At 42.7% G+C, this 26,212-nt stretch overlaps 1 protein-coding gene across 12 annotated transcripts in view; it reads right to left on the reverse strand.

The window, feature by feature from the left end:
* The window catches only part of rims1a (regulating synaptic membrane exocytosis 1a), an 879,579-nt gene that overhangs the window by 279,107 nt on the left and 574,260 nt on the right, over window positions 1-26,212 (reverse strand). For all 12 annotated transcript variants that reach the window (XM_072557828.1, XM_072557837.1, XM_072557845.1 and 9 more), the window contains 2 exons: window positions 13,468-13,639; window positions 7,369-7,522 (listed from right to left, as the gene is read on the reverse strand). In XM_072557828.1, the coding sequence (XP_072413929.1) occupies window positions 7,369-7,522; window positions 13,468-13,639 (326 nt within the window). The remainder of the gene's footprint in view (window positions 1-7,368; window positions 7,523-13,467; window positions 13,640-26,212) is intronic.

The following is a 26,212-nucleotide window of genomic DNA, read 5'->3' on the forward strand; positions in this document are numbered from 1 at the left end:
GGAAGGGGCAGCAAGGTCAAATCCAAAACCCACCGTGCAGTTAACAGGGAAATGAGGACAAACCTCAAATCCCACCTTCAGTCAGAAAGGAAACTGTAACAAACTCCTACAAGTTAGTCCAATCAAAAACAAGTGAATAGAACTCAGACACCCCTGGCAAACCCACTCCTCCCACCTCCAACCATAAGGCAGCCTGCCCCTATGCTCCTTCCAGCTCTGGCCATCTCTCCATCCCTTCCGGCCCACCCCGACACACCTTCTCCTATTTTTTTATTTCATGAATCAATACAAAATACAAGACAGTTAATAAACAAAGCAGCAGTTAACAAAAAAACATTTATAGGGGAAGGGGCAAAGCTAAAGCTAACCCCAAACCCCATCATTCAACCAGTTTTCAAGGAGATGAGGACAAACCTCAAATCCCACTTCCATTTATCACAAAGATAACAGTAACAAACACAGACAAGACAGAACAATCAAATCAGAAAGTGCATAGAACACAGACACAATATAGCTGTAAAAACAAAAGACACCCGACACTCATCTACACCACATACTGATCAGACCGTCCTTGGGTAGCCTTCCTGCAGGACATTCGGCCTTCTCATCTCCAGCTGCCCTACGTACTGACTGACCTTCCCCATGCCTGCTTTCCTCCAAGCTGGTCATAGACCACCCAGCTCCCAGTCGCCCTGCGTACTGACCAAACTACCCCAGGCCACTTTCCTATGAACTGGTTGCTGGCCTTCCAGTTTCTGACTGACCCTCCCCAGCCCACTTTCCTCTGGAACAGTGGTCAGCCACCAGCTCCCAGTCACCCCATGTACTAACCAAACCTGCTTTCCTACAGTCAGGCTGTTGGCCTTCCAGCACCCAGCCCTGCATACTGACTGACCCTTTCTCCTGGTCAGCATTCCTACAGACCGGCCATCGCCTATCCGGTTCCCAGCCTCCCTGCGTACTGACCAGTCCTGCCCCCAGTCAGCCTTCCTACGGACTACCATCAGCCACCTGGCTCAGCTTCCCCACGTACTGACCAGACAGCCCTATACTGCTTTCCTGCGAGGATGCTATCAGTTGCCTGGCCCTGCCCACCCTGCGTACTGACAGGCTCCTCCCAGCCCACTTTCCTTCAGGCCTGTCATCAACACTCCAGCCAGCATGCATACTGTTTGCCCCTCTCCTGACCAGCTTTCCTATGGCCACCCTGCATACTAACAGATCACACCCCCACCCCAGCCTGCTTTCCCCCAAGGTGATCATTGACCCTCTAGCTCCCAGCCACCCCACATCCTGACTAGCCCACTCACTCAATTACAAACCCACATACAGTAACATTTCAAAATCCTCAATACAGTTTCCAGCACAAAGAGTCCACGCACAAACTCCTGGATGTAGCAAATGTTAACCTCCCAGCACGCACACACAGGTGTTCAGTCTCCATATAGGCCCGGCTCTTCCAGGGAGAACCAGGCCCACTCAGGTTCACAGTACACTGTGAAGCTGCAGTTAATGCATAGGGGTTTGGTCCACTCCAGGATGCAGCAATTGCTCACCTCAAGTATTCAGTCTTTACTGACGACTAGTCACCCACAAAGGGCCAGGTCTACACATACGAGGCCAGCTCATCTGGAAAGATGTATTTTCTCACAAGAGTTCTTCAAACACCAAACAATTGAAAACACATTCAAAAGAAAGAAAGCCAGAGTGTAAGGGCTGAGCCCTGCTTTGAAATCAGCATAGTTGTCCTCTCAAAGAGAAAGAGAAAGGAGTAACACAGGCTGTAACCAACCAGTGAAACAACAGTTCCCTAATGAGTTGTCCCTCTCACATTCTGGCCACTCTAAGGCAGCACGCCCCTCCGGGCTCTCTGTCCACATCCTGCTCCTTCAGACTCTTCTGATGACCTCTAGGACAGCCTATCCTACTTCCCCAAACCCCCCAGGACGACAGCGGTCGGGACAGCCTATCCACCTTCTGGCTTCCCTCACTACCCTTCGCACCTTCCGACCACCACTAGGACAGCCACTCCCCCTCTCCACCGTCCCTGCCCGGGGTGACAACGCTGAGGACAGCCTACCCACTTTCCAGCTCTCAGTCTGCCCCTACGTACCATTGGGCTCCCACCCACCCTGATGCACCATCCAGCCTGTGGATTGCATGAACACCTTCTAGCCACCTCTAGGACAGCTCGGTGCACTATCTGGATCGTGGCCTGTCCCTTCGCACCTTCCAGCTCTTGGCTCCTCTGACACCTTCTGACTACCTCTAGGACAGCCCGTCCTGATCACCCCTTCTCAGGTGGGCAGCACTGAGAATGGTCTGACCACCTTCTGCTCTCAGGGCGGTCAGCATCAGGGTGGCTTACCCACCATCTTTTTTCAGAACAGCCTATCAACCTTCAGGTTCACAGGATGGCATACCCACCCTCTGACTCTCAGGGTGACAGCTTTCAGGACATCCTACAAGCCTTCCAGCTCACAGTAAGGGCCTGCCAGACCCAAGGGCACAAGACAGGGTGAGCGAGGGGGGGGGCCCCAAACCCAACCATTCAATCAGTTTTCAGGCAAATCAGGACACACCTCAAATCCCACTTTCCTCCATTACAAAAATATAGTTAGTATATACAAGACAGTCCAATTACATTAAAAAGTGCATAAAATACAGATCCCCATCAACACCACTTTCCAGCCAATCTATGGCAGCCCACCCCTACCAGCTCTCAGTCCACCCCATGCCCCTTCCAGTTCTCGGTCCACTCTGACATACCTTCCCACCACCTATAGGACACCAGTCCTGCTTCCCCAACTCCCCCAACCCCCACCCCCACCCCAGGACGACGTCAGTCAGCATGGTGTACCTACATTCCAGTTACCCCAACAGCCCTTCGCATGTTCCAGCCACCTCAGGGATAGCCTGCCCTAGTAGCTGCCTAGGGTAACAGTGCTGAGGACAGCCTACTCGCCTTCCAGCTCTCAGTCTGCCTCTATGTACCATCGGGCCTGTGGCCTACCCTGACACACATTCCAGTCACCTCTAGGACAGCCCGTCCCTTTCCCTGGGACGACGGCACACAGGGCAGCCCACAAACCTTCCGAACCTCAGCCTGCCCCTATGCACCTTCTGGCTCTCAGCTGCTTTGACACACCTTCCGAACAACTCTAAGACAGCCTGTCTCGATCACCCCTTCTCAGGACAACAGCACCCAGAATAGCCTACCCACCTTCCAGCTCTCGGGGTAACCAGCATCAGGTTGGCCTACCCACCCTCCAGCTTTCAGGACAGCCTACCAACCTTCAGGTTCACAGGACAGCCTACTCACCCTCTGGCTCTCAGGACAACCTCTTGAGCCTCCCAGCTCACATTGAGGCATGCTAGATCCAGAGACACACAATGCAGTGTAGGTGATAACCCCAACAAGTAACATGACAGAGTCAATTATCAGCGTACAGAGTCCATTACCATAAACTGTTCTCTTCAAAATGTAGGTTCCATTCCCAGGATCAGAGTCCACTTCAGTGGACAAAGTACGTTGTCAGAAATCGAGTCCACTACTAAAAACAGAGTCCACAACAGAGGGCAGAGTCTACTCCTGAAGGCAGCAAATGCACACCTCCACAGCACACAGGTGTTCAGTCTCCATAGAGTCCTGGCCCATCCTTGATGAACCGGGCCCACAGTACATTGTTAAAAGTACAGTTAACTCACAGGGGTTTGATCCACTCCCAAATGCAGGGTCAACTCCCAAACTCTAGGATACATCAAGTGCTCACCTCACAGCACAACTCATACGTTCAGTCTTTACAGAGGCCTAGTCCACCAACAAAGGGCCAGGATTACCCAGAGGAACAGTACATCTAGAAAGATGCATTTTCTCACAGAGGCAGAGTCTAAACACCAAAGTGAAAACACATTAAAAAAAAGAAAACCAGAATGCAAGGGCTTCAGCCCTAACACAAAATCAACATTGAGAAATGAACAAAGTAAAAGAGAAAAGAGTAACATACAGACTGTAAAACAGCCAGTGAAAGAACAATCCCCTAATAAGAATGGAGTTACACTGAAACACATTGACTATGAAGATCAGGCAGTTTGAAAAAAAAATCAGTCCTCAATATAAAAGGAATACCGGTTAACAAACTGGTTATATAATTCAGCCAGTTTAGGAATCGGGTTCCCCCAAAAGAAGCAGAAACCAACAGCAGCAGGAACACACAGAATATCACCCAACCAGTCCCCTAAACTGAGGATATTCTAAATCCCCTGGTTATAATTTTTTACTAAACAATTACAAAACAGTTTACAAAAAAAAACAGTTAACATTAACAGCTGTATACAAAGAAACAGCAATTTTACATGGGAAAAGGAGCAGCAAAGCCAGGCCCTCAAACCCTACATTTCAACCAGTTTACAGGGAAATGAGAACAAACCTCAAATCCCAGTTTCAAACATTACAAGACAGGAACAATGACATTTGTACATAAAAAGACAATCCAATTACATAAAAAACAGTGCATACAATACAGACCCAGCAAGCCCCGTTCCCTCCCACCTTGTGGCCACTCTAAGGCAGCCTGCCCCTATGCACCTTCCGGCTCTGGGTCCACCCCATGTCCCTTCCAGTTCTTGGTCTGCCCTGACACACCTTTCGACGCCTCTAGGACAGCCCGCTCGGGGTGACAGCCGTCAGGAAGGCCGACCCACCTTCCGGCTTCACTAACCACCCGCAGCACCTTCCAACCACCTCTAGGACAGCCCGCCCCGGTGCCCGCCCGGGTGACAGCGCTGAGAACGGCTACCTGCCTTCCGGCTCTCAGTCTGCCCCATGTACCATTGGGATCTTACCCACCCCGATGTGCCGACTGGCCTGTGGACTGCCCTGACACACCTTCTGGCCACCTCTAGGACAGCCCGTCCCTTTCCTCTGGGATGACAGTGTGCAGGGCAGCCCACAAGCCTTCTGGACCCTTACGCACCTTCTGGCTCTCGGCCGCTCTGACACATAAACCTCCGACCACCTCTAGGACAGCCCGTCCTGATTACCCCTTCTCGGGATACAGCACTCACCCACCTCTGGCTCTCAGGGCGGCCTACATCAGAGTGGCCTGCCTACCCTCCGGCTTTCGGAACAGGCTACCAACCTTCAGGTTCACAGGATGGCTCTCGGGGTGACAGCTTTCAGGACGACCCATGAGCCTCCCAGCTCACAGTAGGGCTTGCCAGACCCAGGGATACATAAGACAGTGCAGGTGATAGACCCAACAAACAACATGATAGAGTTAATTATCAAAAAAAAACAGTTCTTTCTGGTACACAGAGTCCAAATATAGAGTCTTCAAAATAGAGTCCATTCCCAGGAACACGGAGTACACTCCAGTTTACAAGGTGCATTGTCAGAAATGGATTCCACTCCAAACTGCAGAGTCCACTGCTAAAAACCAGAGTTCACTCTTCGAGGCAGCAAATGCACAGCACACAGCTGTTCAGTCTCCATGGTGTCCTGGCCCATCCTGGAGAACCAGGCCCACTCACAGGAACATAGTACAGGTGCAGTTAACTCACAGGGCTTTGGTCCACTCCTAAAGGCAAGGTCTTCTCCCAAACTCCAGGATACAGCAAGTACTCACCTCCTAGCACACACACGGGTGTTCAATGTTCAGAGGCCTAGTCCCAGGGCTGGGCCTCCCCACAGGAATAGCTCTTCTGGTAAGATGTATTTTTTTCCACAAGGGCTCAGTCCAAACACCAAAAAACAGTGAAAATACATACAAAAAACAAAGTAAACCAAGGCCTGCCTCAATGTCAGCATTGTCCTTTTCTCAAAGGTGAAAAAAGGAAAAGAGCAACACACGGGCTATAACCAGCCAGTGAAACAACAATCCCATAATGAGAACTAAGTTACACCTGAAACACATCGTGTGCATTAGGCAGTTTAAAAATCAGTCCTCATTAAAGGAATACCAGTTAACAAACTGGCTAAATAATTCAGCCAGTTCAGAAATCAGGTTTCCGACTCAGAAAAAAGAAGCAGAAATCAACACCAACAGTAACAGTAATATACTGACTGTGGCCCAGCCAGCACAGAGTCAGTCCCCTAAACTGAGGATATTCTAAATCTCCTGGTTATATTGGTCAGACAGGGCTTTCCTGATTGAACCAGCTTAACAACTCCAATCAAGGATCTCATAGTCAACAAAATCCACCTGGATCCAAACACTGCATAGAGTTTTGAATTATTTGTTAGTTTGATTAGACCCTTGTCATGTAACTCTTATATCTATCATGTTATTCCAGCCATTTGGTTTATTTCTAACACCATTCCATTTTGCTTTTTCTAATTATTAATTAGATCATCAGTCATTCCTTTACTTGCTATTCAGCTGTTGACACTTCATTCACACTGTTTGACAATGTCACTTGCAAATACTTATTATTCAGCCTGTCGACACTCCACTCACAGCATTTGTATTTACCATTTGACATTCTTAGTTACCTGGAATCTCTCTCCATATAAATTCTGTGCCTCTCGGCTTCCCTCCATTTCACCTTATAAAGCAGCAGTGCTCCAAAGGCTTGTGATTAAACAAGCCTGTTTAGTGTAACCTGGTGTCCCATGATTTCTAATTTTGAAGCAATGAAGTTGATATATGTTTGGAATTTTAGAAAACCTTAACTAGATTCTACATGGATGATTAATGGAAAAAATCTCTGACATGGAATGTTTAAAAGAAGCCTCATATAAGACTGACAAATATACTTATTAGTTAGATCAATATTATTTACTTAATGAGAAACTAATATTTAATTGCTTTCTGAAATAATGTAGTAGTAATGCAAAACTGAATTACACAAGTGTATTCAATGTGTTTATCTAAAATTCCACAGAACTGGAAAACAATTAATTTAAATAATTTAGATCTATTGTTAAAAGAACCAAGATAGGAATCTCAAGTGAACATTAAGTGCTGTTACCCAAGTATCTTCTTCTGGATCCCTTTGTTTAACAGTTCTTAAAATATTGTAAGAAATGAATTATAATAATATTAATAGTCATTCGGTAGTACAAAGCTTGACTATTGCTGATAAAGACAAATTTCATCAGTTTTTTTGTCTTAATTCTGGTGAAAGTTAAAAACCTTCTTCAAAATGGGTCTTTTTTCAGTAACACAATTACATTTTTGATTAGGAAAGAAAAAGTCTCCTGCCTAGGAAAATATAAATGTCATTTTATTTTACCGGAGTGACTTCAAGCAAATGTCATAGTCAATGTAGTTCATAATCAATAGAAGAGTCGCTGTATTCTATGCTGTGAGCTTACTTAAGAAAATAGCCTCAAGACTGATAAAACTATATTTATAAACAACCTACTTTGTAGCCTTTTACTAGGGCTTTCTCCATGGACATGGCGCCGTGGCATATATGGCGATGGCTGAGGCAAAGGTAGTGAAGATACATCATGCGTCTGAAGTTTGTACCAGTGCGGTTCATCATCCAGCAAGGCCGTCTCCAACTCTATAAGGATCTGCAAAAATGCAACAATGTCTACACCACTCTGAAATGTTGCAGACAAACTCTATGAAAGAGGTGGATAACTAACTAATTCAGAGTAGAATGTAGGATTAGAAGGTTATGTGATAAGGAGGATACATTTATAGAAGGGGTTTTATAGAAATAAAACAAATCAATGAAAACAATTTAATTAAACTAAATGTAGATTATCAACATTATTGTTGGGCAATAGTTGAACTAATCAGCACACCACTAAGGAGAATCCCTTGAAAAAATTGACCCTTTACTGTTGAAAAAGATGCTAAACAGAGACTCTGTTGTCTTCGCTGTGGATGTAAAAGAGGCCATGGCAGTATTTTGAAGGAAAATGCACCAATGCTTCTTCTTCCAAAACTGTTGACCACTTTTATCTAGAAGGACAAGGGTGGCAGATGTATTCAACACCCCATCAACTGCAAGCTCCCCTCCAAGCTATTCACCTTGACTTGGAAATATATCACTGTTTATTCAGTGTCAATGGGTCAAATTCCTGGAACTCCCTTCCTAACAGCATTGTGTGTATTCCTACACCCCAAAGAGTGCAGTAATTCAAGAAGGTAACACACTATGTAAAGAATAAGAGAATGATCAGAAAGACAGGGGCGATCAGGGATAGTGGTAAGAACTTGCGTCTGGAATCTTGAGAGGAAGGGGAGGCTCTAAATGAGTTTTTTGCTTCAGTATTCATTTTGTTGATAGTGAGAACACTGTGGACCAGGTTAATAGGCTTGAACAGGCTGATATTAAGAAGGTGGATGTGTTGGAAATTCTAGGAAGTATCAAAATAGATAAGTCGCCAGGGCCAGACCAGATGTATCCAAGGTTACTATGGGAAGCGAGGAATGGAAATGCTGCATCTCTGGCAATAATTGTTACATCCTCACTCTGCATGGGAGTAGGACTGGATGATTGGAGGGAGGTGAATGTTGTTCTTCTGTCCAAGAAAGGGAATAAGGAAATCCCATGAATTACAGGCTAGTCAGTCTTACGCCTGTCGTAAGCAAGATATTGGAAAGGATTCTGAGAGATAGGGTTTATGACTATTTGGAAAAATATAATTTGATTAAAGATAGTCTGCATTGCTTTGTGAAGGGCAGATCATGCCTCACAAGTTTTATTGAGTTCTTTGAGGATACGACAAGACAAGTTGACGAAAGTCGAGCAGTGGATGAGGTGTATGTGGACTTCAGTAAGGAATTTGATAAAGTTCCCCATGGTAGGCTCATTCAGAGGAGGTACTGGATACAGGGAAAGTTGGCTGTCTGGATACAGAATTGGCTGGTCGAAAGAAGCTGAAAATGTGTTGCTGTAAAAGCGCAGCAGGTCAGGCAGCATCCAAGGAACAGGAGAATCGACGTTTTGGGCATAAGCCCTTCTTCAGGAATGGGCTGAAGAAGGGCTTATGCCCGAAACGTCGATTCTCCTGTTCCTTGGATGCTGCCTGACCTGCTGCGCTTTTCCAGCAACACATTTTCAGCTCTGATCTCCAGCATCTGCAGTCCTCACTTTCTCCTGGTCGAAAGAAGACCAGAGAGAAGCGGATGGAAAATATTCCACTTGGAGGTTGGTGACCAGTGCTGTCTCGCAGGGATCTGTTCTTGAGCTCTGCTCTTTGTAGTTTTTATAAATGACTTGGATGAAGAAGTGGAAGGATGGGTTAGTAAGTCTGCCGATGACACAAAAATCGGTGGTGTCGTAGATAGTGTCAAGGGTGTTGCAGGCTACAAGACCTTGACAGGATGAAGAGCTGAGCTAAGAAGTGACAGATGGAGTTCAAACTGGACAAATGTGAAGTGATTCATTTTGGAAGGTTGAATTTGAGTGCTGAGTACAGGGTTAAAGACAGGGTTCTTGGCATTGTGGAACATAGAACATAGAACATAGAACAATACAGCACAGAATAGGCCCTTCGGCCCACGATGTTGTGCCGAACATTTGTCCTAGCTTAAGCACCTATGTACCTATCCAATTGCCGCTTAAAGGTCACCAATGATTCTGACTCTGCCACTCCCACAGGCAGCGTATTCCATGCCCCCACCACTCTCTCACCTACCCCTGACATCCCCCCTATACCTTCCACCTTTCACCTTAAATTTATGTCCCCTTTTAACACTCTGTTGTACCCAGGGAAAAAAAGTCTCTGACTGTCTACTCTATCTATTCCTCTGATCATCTTATAAACCTCATCCTTCGCCATTCCAATGAGAAAAGGCCTAGCACTCTCAACCTATCCTCATACGACCTATTCTCCATTCCAGGCAATATCCTGGTAAATCTCCTCTGCACCCTCTCCAAAGCTTCCACATCTTTCCTAAAGTGAGGTGACCAGAACTGCACACAGTACTCTAAATATGGCCTTACCAAGGTCCTGTACAGCTGCAACATCACCTCACGACTCTTGAATTCAATCCCTCTGCTAATGAACGCTAATACACCATCGGCCTTCTTACAAGCTCTATCCACCTGAGTGGCAACTTTCAAAGAGCTATGAACATAGACCCCAAGAACCCTCTGCTCCTCCACCTTACTAGGAACCCTACCTTTAACCCTGTATTCTGCATTATTATTTGTCCTTCCAAAATGGACAACCTCACACTTGACAGGGTTGAACTCCATCTGCCATTCCTCAGCCCAGCTCTGCATATTATCTGAGTCCCTTTGCAGCTGACAACAACCCTCCTCACCATCCACAACTCCACTAATCTTCATATCGTCTGCAAACTGACCCACCCTTCGACTCCCTCTTCCAAGTCATTAATAAAATAAAGTGGAGGAACAGCGGGATCTTGGTGTCCATGTACATAGATCCCTCAAAGTTGCTATCCATGTTGATGGGGTTGTTAAGAAGGCCTATGATGTTTTGGCTTTCATTAACGGGGGATTGAGTTTAAGAGCTGTGAGGTTTAGCTGCAGCTCTGTAAAACCCTGGTTAAATCACTTGGAATATTATGTCCAGTTCTGGTCGCCTCATTCTATGAAGGATTATAGATGCTTTAGAGAGGGTGCAGAGGACATTTACCGGGATGCTGCCTGGATTGGAGGTCATGTCTTATAAAGAAAGGTTGAGTGAGCTAGGGCTTTTCACACTGGAGAGAAGAATGAAAAGAGGTGACTTGACAGAGACGTACAATGTAATAAGAGGTGTACGTAGAGTAGATAGCCAGAGACTTTTCCCCAGGGCAGAAATGGCTGTCATCATGGGTCATAATTTTAAGGTGGTTGGAGGAAGGTATAGGTGGGTGCGTGGAATGCACTGCCAGTACTGGTAGTAGATTCAGAAACATTAGGGACATTTAGGTGACTCATGGACAAGTACATGGACAGCAGTAATTTAAGGGGTGTATAGGTTTGGTTGATCTTAGCTTAAGGTAAGCGCTCAGCAGAACATCGTGTGCCGAAGGGCCTAAACTAGAACAAAGATCAAAGAAGATTTACAGCCTAGGAACAGGCTTTTCGGCCCTCCAAGCCTGAACCGATCCAAATGTACTATCTAAACCTGTTGGTCAATTCCTAAACATCTGTATCCCTCTGCTCCCCACCTACTCATGCATCTGTCTAGATCTTAAATGAATCTACCATGCCTGCCTCTACCACCTCTCCTGGCAACGCATCTCAGGTGCCCACCACCCTCTGTGTGAAGTACTTGCTGCATGTATCCCCCTTAAACTTTTCACCTCTCACCTTGAAAGCATGACCTCTCGTTACCGAATTCTTCACCCTGGGAAAAAGCTTGTCTCTATCACCCTGTCTATACCCTTCACGATTTTGCAAACCTCAATCAGGTCGCCCCTCAATCTCCTTTTCTCTAATGAAAATAAACCTAACCTACTCAACCCCTCTTCATAGCTAGCACTTTCCATACCAGACAACATCCTCGTAAACCTTCTCTGCACCCTCTCCAAAGCGTCCACATCCTTTTGGTAATGTGGCAACCAGAACTGTACACAGTATTCTAAATGCGGCTGAACCAATGTCTTGTACAATGTTAACATGACTTGCCAGCTCTTATACTGAATACCCCGTCCAATGAAGGCAAGCATACTATATGCCTTCTTGACCACTCTATCCACCTGTGCAGCAACCTTCAGGGTACAATGGACCTGCACTCCCACATCTTTCTGCCCATCAACTTTTCCGTTCATTGTATAATTCGTTCTCAAATTAATCTTGTCTAAATGCATCACCTCACATTTGTCTGGATTGAAATCCATCTGCCACTTTTCTGCCCAACTCTCCAGTCTATCTATATCCTCCTGTATTCTTTGACAGTCCTTTATATTTCTGCTACTCTACCAATCTTCGAGTCATCTGCAAACTTACTGTTCAGACCACAAACGCCCTCTTCCAGATCATTTTTGTATATCACAAACAACAGTGGTCCCAGCACTGATCCCTGTGGAACACAACTGGTCACCTTTCTCCATTTCAAGAAACTCCCTTCAACTACTACTCTCTGTCTCCTGTTGTTCAACCAGTTCTTTATCCACCTAGCTAGAACATCCTGCACACCATGTGACTTCACTTTCTCCATTAGTCTATCATGGGGAACCTTATTAAATGCCTTACTAAATTCCATGTATATAACAGCCCTTCCTTTATCTATCAACTTGGTCACTTCCTCGAAGAACTCTATTAAGTTAGTAAGGCATGATCTCCCCCGCACAAAACTATGTTGTCTATCACTGATAAGCCCATTCTTTTCTAAATATAAATAGATCCTATCCCTCAGTACTCTCTCCAGCAACTTTCCCACCACCGATGTCAGGCTCACTGGTCTGTAGTTACCCGGAATATCCCAATTACCCTTCTTGTACGGGGGACAACATGAGCAACCTTCCAGTCCTCCGGCAGCTCACCTATATTTAAGGATGCCGCAAAGATATCTGTCAGGGCCCCAGCTATTTCCTCTCTTGCCTCCCTCAGCAACCTGGGATAGATTCCGTCCGGTGTTAATAACCTCTAGCCTACCCAACACATCTTCCCTGTGCTATGTTCTATGTACCTTTTCCATGGCAATGAAGGAGGGACAATTCAGGGTGGCCCAGCCAATAATACCCACATTGCATTAACAAATTGAAAAAGAACAAGGAGTTTATCCCCATATTCTGAATGATATTTATCCTTCAATGAAGATTACAAAACAAAGATTATCAGATCTGTTGGGAAACTGCTGTTCATAAATTGCCTCCTGTGATTTCAGCATTATAACAACAGTTACATTTCAAACTGGCTGCAATGATGCTCAGAAATCCTGCAGGGTGCTAATATAAACACCAATTTTTCCTCAAATTTCTTTGTCTACAAACAGGGCAGCACATGTTGGCTCAGTGGTTAGCACTGCTGCCTCACAGACCCAGGGACCCCAGTTCAATTCCAGCATCGGGTGACAGTTTGTATGAGTTTGCGCATATTCCCCATGTCTATGTGGGTTACCTCCAGGTGCACCAGTTTCCTCCTGCAATCCAAAGATGTGCAGGTTAGGTGAATTGGCCATGTTAAATTACCCGTCGTGTTCAGGCATGCATAAAATAGATGCATTCGTCAGGGATTAAATGTAGAGTAAAAGAGTGGGGGGAATGGGTCTGGGTAGGTTACTTTTCAAAGAATCGGTGTGGAATTGTTGGGCCAAAGTGGTCTGTTTCCACACTGTAGGGATTCTATGATTATAAATGCAATGGAGAATCACTGATTTATTCTTGCTGCAAGATCAAACAAAGACCTTTGGGAAACAGTAAGATCCAATAACCTGTTTCTGAAGTGGCATTTTTGCCTGATTGATGACCAGACCATGCAGATAAGCTGAAGCTGGATACTGCTGCGTGTATAAAATTCTCCAGTCACACAGCTTCTGAATGTCTGATCATTACCTGGACTGTTTATAGCATAAAGACATAGTAGGAATTAAAGCACATCTTTTACCTCTCCGAGAAATTCACTTTCTTCCTCTTGTATTCGAGGCTGATCCCATAGTGTGATTTCCAACATGCGTTCTCGAAAGTCTCTCCGATGTACATGAGAATAGACAAATGTTTGATTCCATTTTGGTTCTAAGCTTCTCTTCACGGTTTTGGTCCTCCGTTTACTCTTGTCACTGACCATTAAAATATACAGTTCAATTACTTTACATTTCTGATGACTTCTTTTTAGAACAGTCTCAGTTTAGATCTCAGTTGAGTAATCAACATTTAAAATACAAAACAAGACAAAACTACAGATCATTTTATAATTCTAATTTTTATAGTCAGTAAATAACCAATTGTGTGTTAAACATGTTGTGAAAACAACTTAACTGGTCTACAATTAAGTCGTCCTGAAGATTTCCAAAAATAACATGTTTTTCTGTATTTGGGATAGAAGATTGAAACCATAATTGCTCATTGAAGACATTCAATTACACAGCCTGAGTGAACCCCAGTGTAATACCTCTATCTCTGAGCGAGGAGGCCGGATCAAGTCTCATCAGCCCCTGAATTTTAACATAATAGGTTGATTAATACATATCAATTGCCTAGTCTCTCTACATCGTCATAAACTGGTAACCTAGCTGTCATTAATTTTATTTGCTCCTTCACTCTGTTTCCTTCTTTGGGCCTACTGGAGATTAACAAAGAGGTCTGTTTCAGTACTGTGCCTCATTATGGAGTAAACACTGACCAATGTACCAAGGTTTATCAATTATCAATAATTTAAGAAATGTGACAATAGATTTTATAAATACCTTTGCCCCAGATGTTTACCACTGAACCTTTTTAATGCCTTACTGCTATGTAAGACTTTGTAACAGCACATGAAGGATTTCCAATTACAACAGGTACCGTCAGAAGTTTGGAAAAAAATCATATGCATAAAGCACATACTGGATGTGGAACTGTCTGCAATATATGAGGAGCAGAAAAGTGGGTTTAAAGTGGCTCACATATAGGAAAATATCACAACTGACCTCTACTCTGTTTGGCTAATCAATAGCTCATAGCATTCCCTTTCACATGAGCAAAAACCACGAACCACACATTCACTATGTCTTCACAGCCCTTCAGTGTTTTTGTTTTGTTCCACCAATCCAGCCTAATCTGGAACCTCAAATGTTTTTGTCCTATTTGCAATAACCTTTAAATTACATTCACTTATGCAGCCTCATGATTCAATAAGGTCACACCTTTGATTTTTTCTGAGAGATACCCTGAAATGAAAAACTTATGAGCAGCCTGCACCATACCTTCTGAATTTCTTGGTGGTCATACATGTACACAGCTGATAAGAAACAATTACTTGATGACTAATCCTGGAAAGAAATTTTATAACATCATAACTCTGTAAAGTTAAAAATCTCACAACACCAGGTTATAGTCAAAGAGGTTTATTTGGAAGCACTAGCTTTCCGAGCATGACTCCTCCAACAGTTAACTAGTGGGGCAGGATCATAAGGCACATAATTTATAGCAAAAGATCATAGTATCATGCAACTTATGTGATATATTGAACACATGTAGATTGCTATTAAGTCTGTCATCTTTCAGAATGGGTTGTAGGTATCAATTCATTAATACGTAAATCCCAGAACTTCTTTCAATTCACATTCCTGAGATAACTTAAAGTTTTATCTTAAGAAAGTGACATCTCAGCTCAGACAATGCATTAAAGGTAATAGGTTACAGTCAGTCTGTATTCCAAACTTGAGTCACACTGGTTCTATTTCCAAAGGAGGAATTTGATTGTGCACTTTTTTGTACAAAATAGAATGTACCTGCAAATCCAATTCTGCAAATACAACTTCACCATATAGACTTAGATGTGCACGTGCATGCATGTGAGGGAGAGAATGTATTTGTGAGAGACAGTGTGTGCATGTGAATGTGTATGTGAGAGTGTGTACGTGAGAGTATATACGTGACAATGTGTATGCGAGAGTGTGCATGTGCATTTGCTTGATAGAATGTGTGCATGAGTGTAATGGAGTATAAGCCTGTGAGAGGGTGTGCACATGGATGAAAATGTGTTTGAGAGACATAGTTAAAAATCACACAACACCAGGTTATAGTTCACCAGGTTTATTTGGAAGCACTAGTTTTCGGAGCGCTCTGAAAGCTAGTGCTTCTAAATAAACCTGATGGACTATAACCTGGTGTTGTGTGATTTTTAACTTTGTACACCCCAGTCCAACACCGGCATCTCCAAATCTGAGAGACATGCACACTCAACACTGGAATACTTCATACCTTTAATGCATTGTCTGAGCTGAGATGTCACCTTTCCTTTATAAAACCTTAAGTTATCATGGCAATGCAAATTGAAAAAGCTGTGGGATTTACATATTAATGAATCAATACCTGCAACCCAATCTAAAAGATGAAAGACTTAACAGCAATCTACGTGTGTTCAATATATTACATTAGTTGCATGACACTATGATCTTTTGCTATAAATTCTGGGTCTTATGATCCTGCCACATTAGATACCCGATGAAGGAGTGGTGGTCTGAAAGCTAGTACTTCCAAATAAACCTGTTGGACTGTTACCTGGTGTTGTGTGATCCCATTCTGGAGTCCTCCATTGTGAGTGGCACGGTGGAACAGTGGTTAGCACTGCTGCCTCACAGTGCTAGAGACCCAGGTTCAATTTCCGCCTCAGGCAACTGTCTGTGTGGAATTTGCACATTCTCCCTGTGTCTGCATGAGTTTCCTCCCACAGTCCTAAAATGTGCAGGTTAGGTGAATCGGCCATGCTAAATTGCCTGTACTGTTAGGTGAAGGGGTAAATGTAGGGAGTGGGTTGCTCTTCGGAGGGTCGGTGTGGACTTGTTGGGCCGAAGGGCCTGTTTCATTATTGAAGCACTTCTATCCAACATGTTCCATTCCTTCATTGTGTTGCCTAATAACCCTGTCTCTTCTAAATAAACATTTTACCTGACAAATCCTACTTTATATCAACATGTCCTCACAACAGACTTTATCTGGGTGAATCAATATTATACCCTGTCCTGGCTACGACATTCTGCCTGAGGTCTCTGAGATTTGATATTGCCTCATCAAAACATTTTGAATTGTATTTTATATACCTTTTATTATAAAACAATATTTCCACTGTTTAGTTTCCTATTTTTTAAAATGTATAACCTTGAACCTATGGATATGAAACTGGGCTAAGGCCAATTATATCAAAATGCAGCAGGAGCTCGGAAATGTGGATGGGGGGGCAACTATTTCAAGGGAAGTCCACATTTGATATGTGGGAGGCTTTCAAAGATAGGTTGAAGGTAGTGTCCCTTTGAAAACAAGGGATAGGAAAGGCAAGATTCGTGAACCATGGATAACAGGAGAAATCGTGCTACTAGCCAAAATGAAAATGGAAGTGAACATAAGGTCCAAGCAGCTAAGAACAGAAGGGTCCTTGGAGAATACCGGGACAGTAGGACCAATCTTAATCGAGGAATCAAGCGGGCTAAAAGGAGTCATGAAATAGCTTTAGCGAGCATAATTAAGGAGAATCTCAAAGCCGTTTATTCATATAGTAGAAGCAAGAGGGTGACTAGAGAAAGGGACTAAAGGATAAGGAAAGAAGGTTGTGTGTCAAGCTTGAGAAAATGGGTGAGATTCTCAATGATTACTTTGCATCAATGTTCATTGAGGAGATGGACATGATAAATGTTGAGATTAGAGATAGAAGTTTGTTTACTCTGGATCACGTTGACATAAGGAGGGAGGATGTGTTGGGTAGGCTAGAGGATATTAAGTGGACAAATCCCCAGGACCGGATGGGATCTATCCCAGGTTGCTGAGGTGGCACGAGAGGATCATGCCATACCAACTAAATAAAGTTCTTTGAGGAAGTGATAGATGAAGGAAGGACTATAGATGTAATATACATGAACTTTAATAAGGCATTTTATAAGGTTCCCCATGGTAAACTAATGGAGAAAGTGAAGTCACATGGTGTGCAGGGTTGTTCTAGTTAGGTGGATAAAGAACTGGTTGTGCAACAGGAAATAGAGAGTAGCAGTTGAAGGAAGTTTCTTTAAATGGAGAAAGGTGACCCATGTGTTCCACAGGGATCAGTGCTGGGGCCACTGTTGTTTGTGATATACAAAAATTATCTGGAAGAGGGCATTTGTGGTCTGATCAGTAAGTTTGCAGATGACATGAAGATTGGTGGAGTAGCAGAAAGCATAGGGGGTTGTCAAAGAATGCAGGAGAATATAGATAAACTGGAGAGGTGGGCGGAGTGGCAATTGGAGTTCAATCCAAACAAATGTGAGGCGATGCATTTTGGACGGTCTAATTCTAGAGTGAACTATACTGTAAATGGAAGAGCCTTGAGAAAAGTTGATGAGCAAAGAGATCTGGGAGTTCAGCTCCATTGTACCTTGAAGGTGGCTGCGCAGATGGATAGAGGGGTCAAGAAGGCAAATGGTATGCTTGCCTTGATTGGACAGGATATTGAGTATAAGAGCTGGCAAATAATGTTAAAATTGTACAAGGCTTTGGTTCGACTGCATTTAGAATACTGTGTACAGTTCTGATTTGGAGACGCCAGTGTTGGACTGAGGTGTACAAAGTTAAAAATCACACAAGACCAGGTTATAGTCCAACAGGTTTATTTGGAAGCACTAGCTTTTGGCGTGCTGCTCCTTCATCAGGTGGTTGTGCAGAGTAAGATTGTAAGAGACAAACTTTATAGGAAATGTTTACAGTGTGATGTAACTGAAATTATATATTGAAAAATACCTGGGTTATTTGTTAAGTCTCTCATCTTTTAGTTGGTTTTAGTTCTTTTAAATTGCAAAGCTTTTTTAAAAAAAGTTACATTCTCAAGTGAATTTTAACAATTGGTGTCATGTCGGCTCAGATAATGTATTGAAGGTGTTAGCTTCCCTGTGTGAGGCTGTCTGTGCTGCAATGGTCAGACTAATTCTAATCTAAAAAACAGATTTACAGAATCTTACATGAATTCATGCTGTTTTTGAACAAAGCAAAATGTAATTCTGCAAATACAAATTCACCCCACAACTTTTATGTGAATGTGTGCATGTGGATAAGAGAGTGTGTGTGTGTGTGTGTGTGTTTGTCATTGAACTATGCACACACAGACAGACGGACGCACACAGACACTCCCCCCCAACACACATACTCTCACGCAGACCCTCTCTCATCTACTCACATACACTCCCACACATACACTCTCACAGATTTATACCCCTTTACACTCACAGTCTCACACATACATGCACTGTCACAGACACTCATAAGCCCCCCCCACACACACCATGCTCCCTCCCCACCCCACACACACATACACATACAAGTTTGTGGGGTGAATTTGTACTTGCAGAATTACATTTTACTTTGTTCAAAAACTGCATAAATTCATGTAAGATTCTGTAAATCCATTTTTTAGATTAGAATTAGTCTGACCATTTTGGCACAGACAGCCTCACGCAGGGAAGCAAACACCTTCAATCTGGGTTCATTTGAGAATGTAACTTTTTTAAAAAAGCTTTGCGATTTACATATGAAAGAACTGAAACCAACATGGTCATTCTAAAAGATGAAAGACTTAACAATCAATATATAATTTCAGTTACGTCACACTGTAAACTTTTGGTATAAATTCTGTATCATACAATCTTATTCTCCATAACCACCTGATGAAAGAGCAGCACTCTGAAAGCTAGTGCTTCCAAATAAACCTGTTGGACTATAACCTGGTGTGTGATTTTTAACTGTGTATATTTCTGGTCGCCGCATTACCAAAGGGATGTGGGCGCTTAGGAGCGGGTACAGAGAAGGTTTACAAGGATGTTGCCTGGTATGGAAGGTGCTGGTTATGAAGAGAGGTTGAGTAGGTTAGGATTGTTTTCATTAAAAAAAAGAGATTGAGGAGGGACCTGATTGAGGTGTACAAAATCATGAAGGGTATAGACAGGTGGATAGGTTAGATTAGATTCCCTATAGAAACAGGCCCAACAAGTCCACACCAACCAACTGATGAGTAACCCACTCAGACCCATTCCGCCAACCCTATATTTACCCCGACTCTGGCAATTTAGCATGGCCAATTCACCTGACCTGCTCATCTTCGGATTGTGGGAGGAAACCGGAGCACCCAGAGGAAACTCATGCAGACACAGGGAGAATGTGCAAACTCCACAAAGACAGTTGCCCGAGGTGGGAATTAAACCTGGCGCAGTGAGGCACTGAACCATCGTGTTGCCCAAAAGCTTTTTCCTAGGGTGAGGGATTCAATAACAAGGGATTCAAGGTGAGAGATGAAAAGTTTAAGGGAGATACGTGTGGAAAATACTTTACACAGACGATGGTAGGTGCCTGGAACACATTACCAGCAGAGGTAGTAGAGGCAAGCACGGTAGATTCATTTAAGGTGCGTCTGGACAGATGCATGAGTTGGTGGGGAGCAGAGGGATACAGATTCTTAGGAATTGGGAGATAGGTTTAGACATTTGATTTGGATTGGCACAGGCTTGGAGGGCCAAAGGGCCTGTTCCTGGGCTTTAAATTTTCTTTGTTCTTTGTATAAAACTTTTCTCCTGTTCCATAGCACGGCACCCAGCTTATTGTCTTTCTTAGTCAATGATATAGAACTAACTGGGTGTCATGGACTTTCTGTCATCACTTTCATTTGTTTCCTTATATCTATTCTCTTTTCATTTCCTTTAATCATATACATTTCCTACAAACTTCCAATTTCAACAATTTCCATTGCTGGCTATTCCAAACCATTGACATACATATGAAACAAAAGTGAGCCTAGAATTGAACCTAACTTCCAAACCACTTTGCAAAATTTTCAATTCCCTCCATGGCATTTTTTTTTTGGATTCGACACTTCAACCTCCTCTAGTAAATTCATACACCAAGCGTGACAAAGGCTCTTCTAAAGTCCACATACATTACATTTCCTGCATACACTCTTTAAACAGAAAGCTTTATTTCAACTGTTTTTTATAATTTTCACCTATTCGTCCACTAATACTACTACTAGTATTCAAAGGTGGAAATAAAGGCAAGCAAGACACAGTATGCGGTACTTACTGTGTGATGAAATTAGACTAGTCTACAAAAAAAATGACTAATTAATTAACTAACATACTGCTTGGGCAAGAAGTGGCATAGCAGATTGGGAGCCTGGACTACAGAATATAGGAATTTGTGAAAAGAGAAACTGCTCCAAGTAAATGTCTCCACCACAAATCATTCTGACTCAGAGTATCAGGAGTTAGGCACTGAATGTAGAAGGTGGGCATCTGTGATAGAGATGAGAAATAGTCGACACAAGCACAAAATATTCAAGGCTGGATATTAAACATTCAACATATAACACATAAGAAAATATATAAGAAAAGATAAAGAGAGAAAGCAGACAGTGAAGTAGATGTACTTATTCAGAATAACAAATAGCAGTCATGAAAATGAACGTAAAAATCATTAAGATAAAAATAGAATCCATATGAATACAGATAAAAAGATAACATAGGATCCATCACGCTGATAAAGTAGACTACAGACTTCCTTATAATGGAAGGGAGTTGGATGTAGAGATATGTGGTCAAATTCAGATAAGGAGCAGAGGCTTACGGGGATGTAAAGAAATGTTTTATCACCCAGAGGGTGGTGGCAATTTGGAGCACACTGCTTGTAATGGTGGCAGACACAAAAACCCTAATAACATTTAAGAAATACTTAGATATGCACTTGTAATGCCAAAGCATGCAACCCCATCAATAATCTGCTGGAAAATCAGATAGAGTCAGAGAGATGTACAGCATGGAAACAGACCCTTCGGTCCAACTTGTCCATGCCGACCAGATATCCCAACCCAATCTAGTCCCACCTGCCAGCACCCAGCCCATATCCCTCCAAACCCTTCCTATTCATATACCCATCCAAATGCCTCTCAAATGTTGCAATTGTACTAGCCTCCACCACATCCTCTGGCAGCTCATTTCATACACCTATCACCCTCTGCGTGAAAACATTGCCCCTTAGGTCCCTTTTATATCTTTCCCGTCTCACCCTAAACCTATGCCCTGTAGTTCTGGACTCCCCGACGCCAGGGAAAAGACTTTGCCTATTTATCCTATCCATGCCCCTCATAATTTTGTAAACCTTTATAAGGTCACCCCTCAGCCTCCGATGCTCCAGGGAAAACAGCCCCAGCCTGTTAAGCCTCTCCCTGTAGCTCAAATCCTCCAACCCTGGCAACATCCTTGTAAATCTTTTCTGAACCCTTTCAAGTTTCACAACATCTTTCTGATAGGAAGGAGACCAGAATTGCACACAATATTCCAACAGTAGCCTAACCAATGTCCTGTACAGCCACAACATGACCTCCCAACTCCTGTACTCAATACTCTGACCAATAAAGGAAAGCATACCCATCCTATCTACCTGCGACTCCACTGTCAAGGAGCTATGAACCTGCACTCCAAGGAACCTTTGTTCAGCAACACTCCCTAGCACCTTACCATTAAGTGTATAAGTCATGCGAAGATTTGCTTTTCCAAAATGCAGCACCTCGCATTTATCTGCCACTTCTCAGCCCATCTGGTCCAGATCTGTTGTAATCTAAGGTAACCCTCTTCGCTGTCTACTACACCTCCAATTTTAGTGTCATCTGCAAACTTACTAACTGTACCTCTTATGCTCGCATCCAAATCATTTATGTAAATGACAAAAAGTAGAGCGCCTAGCACCAATCCTTGTGGCACGCCATTTGTCACAGGCCTCCAGTCTGAAAAACAACCCCCTACCTTTGAGCCAGTTCTGTATCCAAATGGCTAGTTCTCCCTGTATTCCATGAGATCTAACCTTGCTAATCAGTCTCCCATGGGGAATCTTGTCAAACGCCTTACTGAAGCCCACATAGATCACATCTACTGCTCTGCCCTCATCAATCTTTCCCACGCACAAAGCCATGTTGACTATCCCGAATCAGTCCTTGCCTTTCCAAATACATGTACATCCCGTCCCTCAGAATTCCCTCCAACAACTTGCCCACCACCGAGGTCAGGCTCACTGGTCTATAGTTCCCTGGCTTGTCCTTACCACCCTTCTTAAACAGTGGCACCACTTTTGCCAACCTCCAGTCTTCCGGCACCTCACCTGTGACTATTGATGATACAAATGTCTCAGCAAGAGGCCCAGCAATCACTTCTCTAGCTTCCCACAGAGTTCTCGGGTATACCTGATCAGGTCCTGGGGATTTATCCACCTTTAACCGTTTCAAGACATCTAGCATTTCCTCCTCTGTAATTTGGACATTTTGCAAGATGTCACCATCTATTTTCCTACAGTCTATATCTTCCATATTCTTTTCCACAGTAAATACTGATGCAAAATATTCATTTAGTATCTCCCCCATTTTCTGTGGCTCCACACAAAGGCCACCTTGCTGATCTTTCAGGGGTCCCATTCTCTCCCTAATTACCCTTTTGTCCTTAATATATTTGTAAAACCCCTTTGGATTCTCCTTAATTCTATTTGCTAAAGCTATCTCATGTCCCCATTTTGCCCTCCTGATTTCTCTCTTAAGTATACTCCTACTTTCTTTATACTCTTCTGAGGATTCACTTGATCTATCCTGTCTGTACCTGACATATGCTTCCTTCTTTTTCTTAACTAAACCCTCAATTTCTTTAGTCATCCAGCATTCCCTATAGTTACCAGCCTTCCCTTTCACCCTGACAGGAATATACTTTCTCTGGATTCTTGCTATCTCATTTCTGAAGGCTTCCCATTTTCCAGCCGTCCCTTTACCTGCGAACATCTGCTTCCAAACAGCTTTTGAAAGTTCTTGCCTAATACTGTCAAAATTGGCCTTTCTCCAATAGTTAGGTGTTTGTTTTTGACTGGTGTAGATTCAATGGGCCAAAGGACATTTTTGTGTGATATAAGACCATAAGACAGACTGCAGTATTAAGATCAAGATCTCTATGACTCGATATGAGGAAACTATCACGGGATTTTTAACTGACATGAACAGGACAGAAGGAGTAGGGAAAGGTTTAAGGGAATGGAGGTCCTACAATATCTACAATTTGGTATGTGAAAAACCCAGTTGAAGATTCACTATTGGATTAGTAATGGGAAATGAACCTGAGCAGATGGGAGATGTAAAAATAGTCATTAAGGATACAGAACTTGAGTATGGCTGAAAAAAAAAGTTGGTTGAGCTTTGTGTTTTATATTCATCAGGAAGAATAAAGACAAAGAGGGCAAGAATACCAATGTAAGAACAGAACAAAATTTATACTGGATGCAAATGTTTATTGGTTTGTAACTGGACTTTGCTAGAACAGTATAACAATTAATGATGATTGACAGTTAACTGCCAGGCTTTAGTTCAGATTTAAACCTGACAGGTTGATTTGGATTGGTTAGGGAAAGTGATCCTATGAAATGCTATGATCTACTTTGCAGTGTTTACATGGGCACAGTATGGGATGGACTTTGTGGCTTTGCTTTTCTTGTGGCAAGGACAAATGACAAGGGAGGGATGGGAGAAAAATGCAATTTGGACAATTGCTTTACTTTTGATTGTTCCTTTTATTTTTGTTTCTGTTTTTAATCCTGTCTTTTCTAAACTAAGATTGCTCCAGAGAATGGTGACCTCATATACTTTTTATTGTACTCCTGTACTTATGTACACAGGACAATAAAATCTAAATATAAATGTTCTCTTTGTTTGCAAAGAACTGTAATGTATGTTAATATTTGTAGCTTCCAGTACATGCAAAACCAGGCAAATATGCTTTTGGTACTTGATGGAATAGTAGAAATGGGGCAGAAATATTAAAATAAATGTCTTGGAATATATCAGTAAGATAGAACAGCAGACAAACATCTTGTAAACAAGATGAGCGAAGAGATAAGTACATTTAAATAAAAAATGGATGCAATGAACTTGAAAGAGTTCAGAAAAGACTTACAAGGATGTTGCCAGGGTTGGAGGATTTGAGCTACAGGGAGAGGCTGAATAGGCTGGGGCTGTTTTCCCTGGAGCTTCGGAGGCTGAGGGGTGACCTTATAAAGGTTTACAAAATTATGAGGGGCATGGATAGGATAAATAGACAAAGTCTTTTCCCTGGGGTCAGGGAGTCCAGAACTACAGGGCATAGGCTTAGGGTGAGAGGGGAAAGATATAAAAGAGACCTAAGGGGCAATGTTTTCATGCAGAGGGTGGTGTGTATGGAATGAGCTGCCAGAGGATGTGGTGGAGGCTGGTATAATTGCAACATTTAAGAGGCATTTGGATGGGTATATGAATAGGAAGGGTTTGGAGGGATATGGGCTGGGTGCTGGCAGGTGGGACTAGATTGGGTTGGGATATCTGGTCGGCATGGACAGGTTGGACCGAAGGGTCTGTTTCCATGCTGTACATCTCTATGACTCTATGACTAAGTATGTGGAAACAATCTAGGGAAGAGATAACAGACATACTCTTTCACTTAGATAATGCAATAATTCATCAGGAAAACAACATGTTGTGTTTAAATACTGATTGACAGCCAATGTCAATTCTATATTTGAGAGGGAACAGAACATGTCCAAGATGTTATGTACCAGTCCATAAAGCATCAGAAGTAAGACAAATAATGGAATCTGTACTAGAGTAGAGACTAGAACACCAGCTAAAAAATGAGAAAGATGACAATAAATAATCAGCATAGATTTCAAAATAAAACCAATCATATTGATTTTTTTGAAGAAGTAACAGAGATATTGGATAATGATAATGCAGTAGATATACATCATCCAGATTTTACAAAAAGCTTTTGATTAGGTGTACCACATTACATAAATGAATTGTGGCACTAATGAAGCATGGGGTCAGGGATAAGTGACAGAATAGATTGCTCGTTGGTTTCAGGACAGAAAGCAAAACATGGGAGTAGAGGGGAATTAACTGGAGTGGCAAAAAGTGGGAGCTGGTGATCCTCAAGCATTATGACTGGGAACTCTGTTGTCATTATTAATATCAATGATTCAGAATATGGAATACAAAGCACACTTTCCAAACTTGTTGATGACAGTAGATTAGAGGCACAGTTATTACTACAACAAATTACAGAAGGACATCAATAAACTTGCAGAATTAGCAAATGAAGCACAACATATTTATGAATACATGATATACATGAGTTCACCCATTTCAGTAAGAGGAACAGGAAGATCATTTATTATAGGAAGTCTGAGCCTTGGTGGGGTAGAAGAATAAAGAGATCTTGGATAAAAACACCAATAATTAAAAGTTGCAGCATAGATGAGCGTGCTTATAAATAAGGTAACCAAGCACCAGGTTTTATTTCTGGAGGAATAGAATTGAAAAGTAGTGACATTATAATAAACTTGCATCAAACCTGGTTTAGACCACATTCACAACACTGCCTGTAATTCTGGTCACCAACTTGTAAAAAAAAGGATACTGAGGCTCTGGAGAGAATATGGAGAATATTTACAAGTTTGAGTCCATAAATTTGTGGGTTTAGAGACCAGGAAAGAATTGACAGGCTGAGAAAAAAAAATAAAAATTTAAATCTTTGAAAGGCTTTTGCATAGTGGATACAGTGAGAATACTTCCTCTTTAAGTGGAAGAGCATAGCGAGTGATCACAGATATAAGATAGTCTGCAAAAACTTCACTAGGGATTT

This window comes from Chiloscyllium punctatum, chromosome 3, assembly GCF_047496795.1.
Source record: "Chiloscyllium punctatum isolate Juve2018m chromosome 3, sChiPun1.3, whole genome shotgun sequence".
Taxonomy (NCBI): Eukaryota; Metazoa; Chordata; class Chondrichthyes; order Orectolobiformes; family Hemiscylliidae; genus Chiloscyllium; species Chiloscyllium punctatum.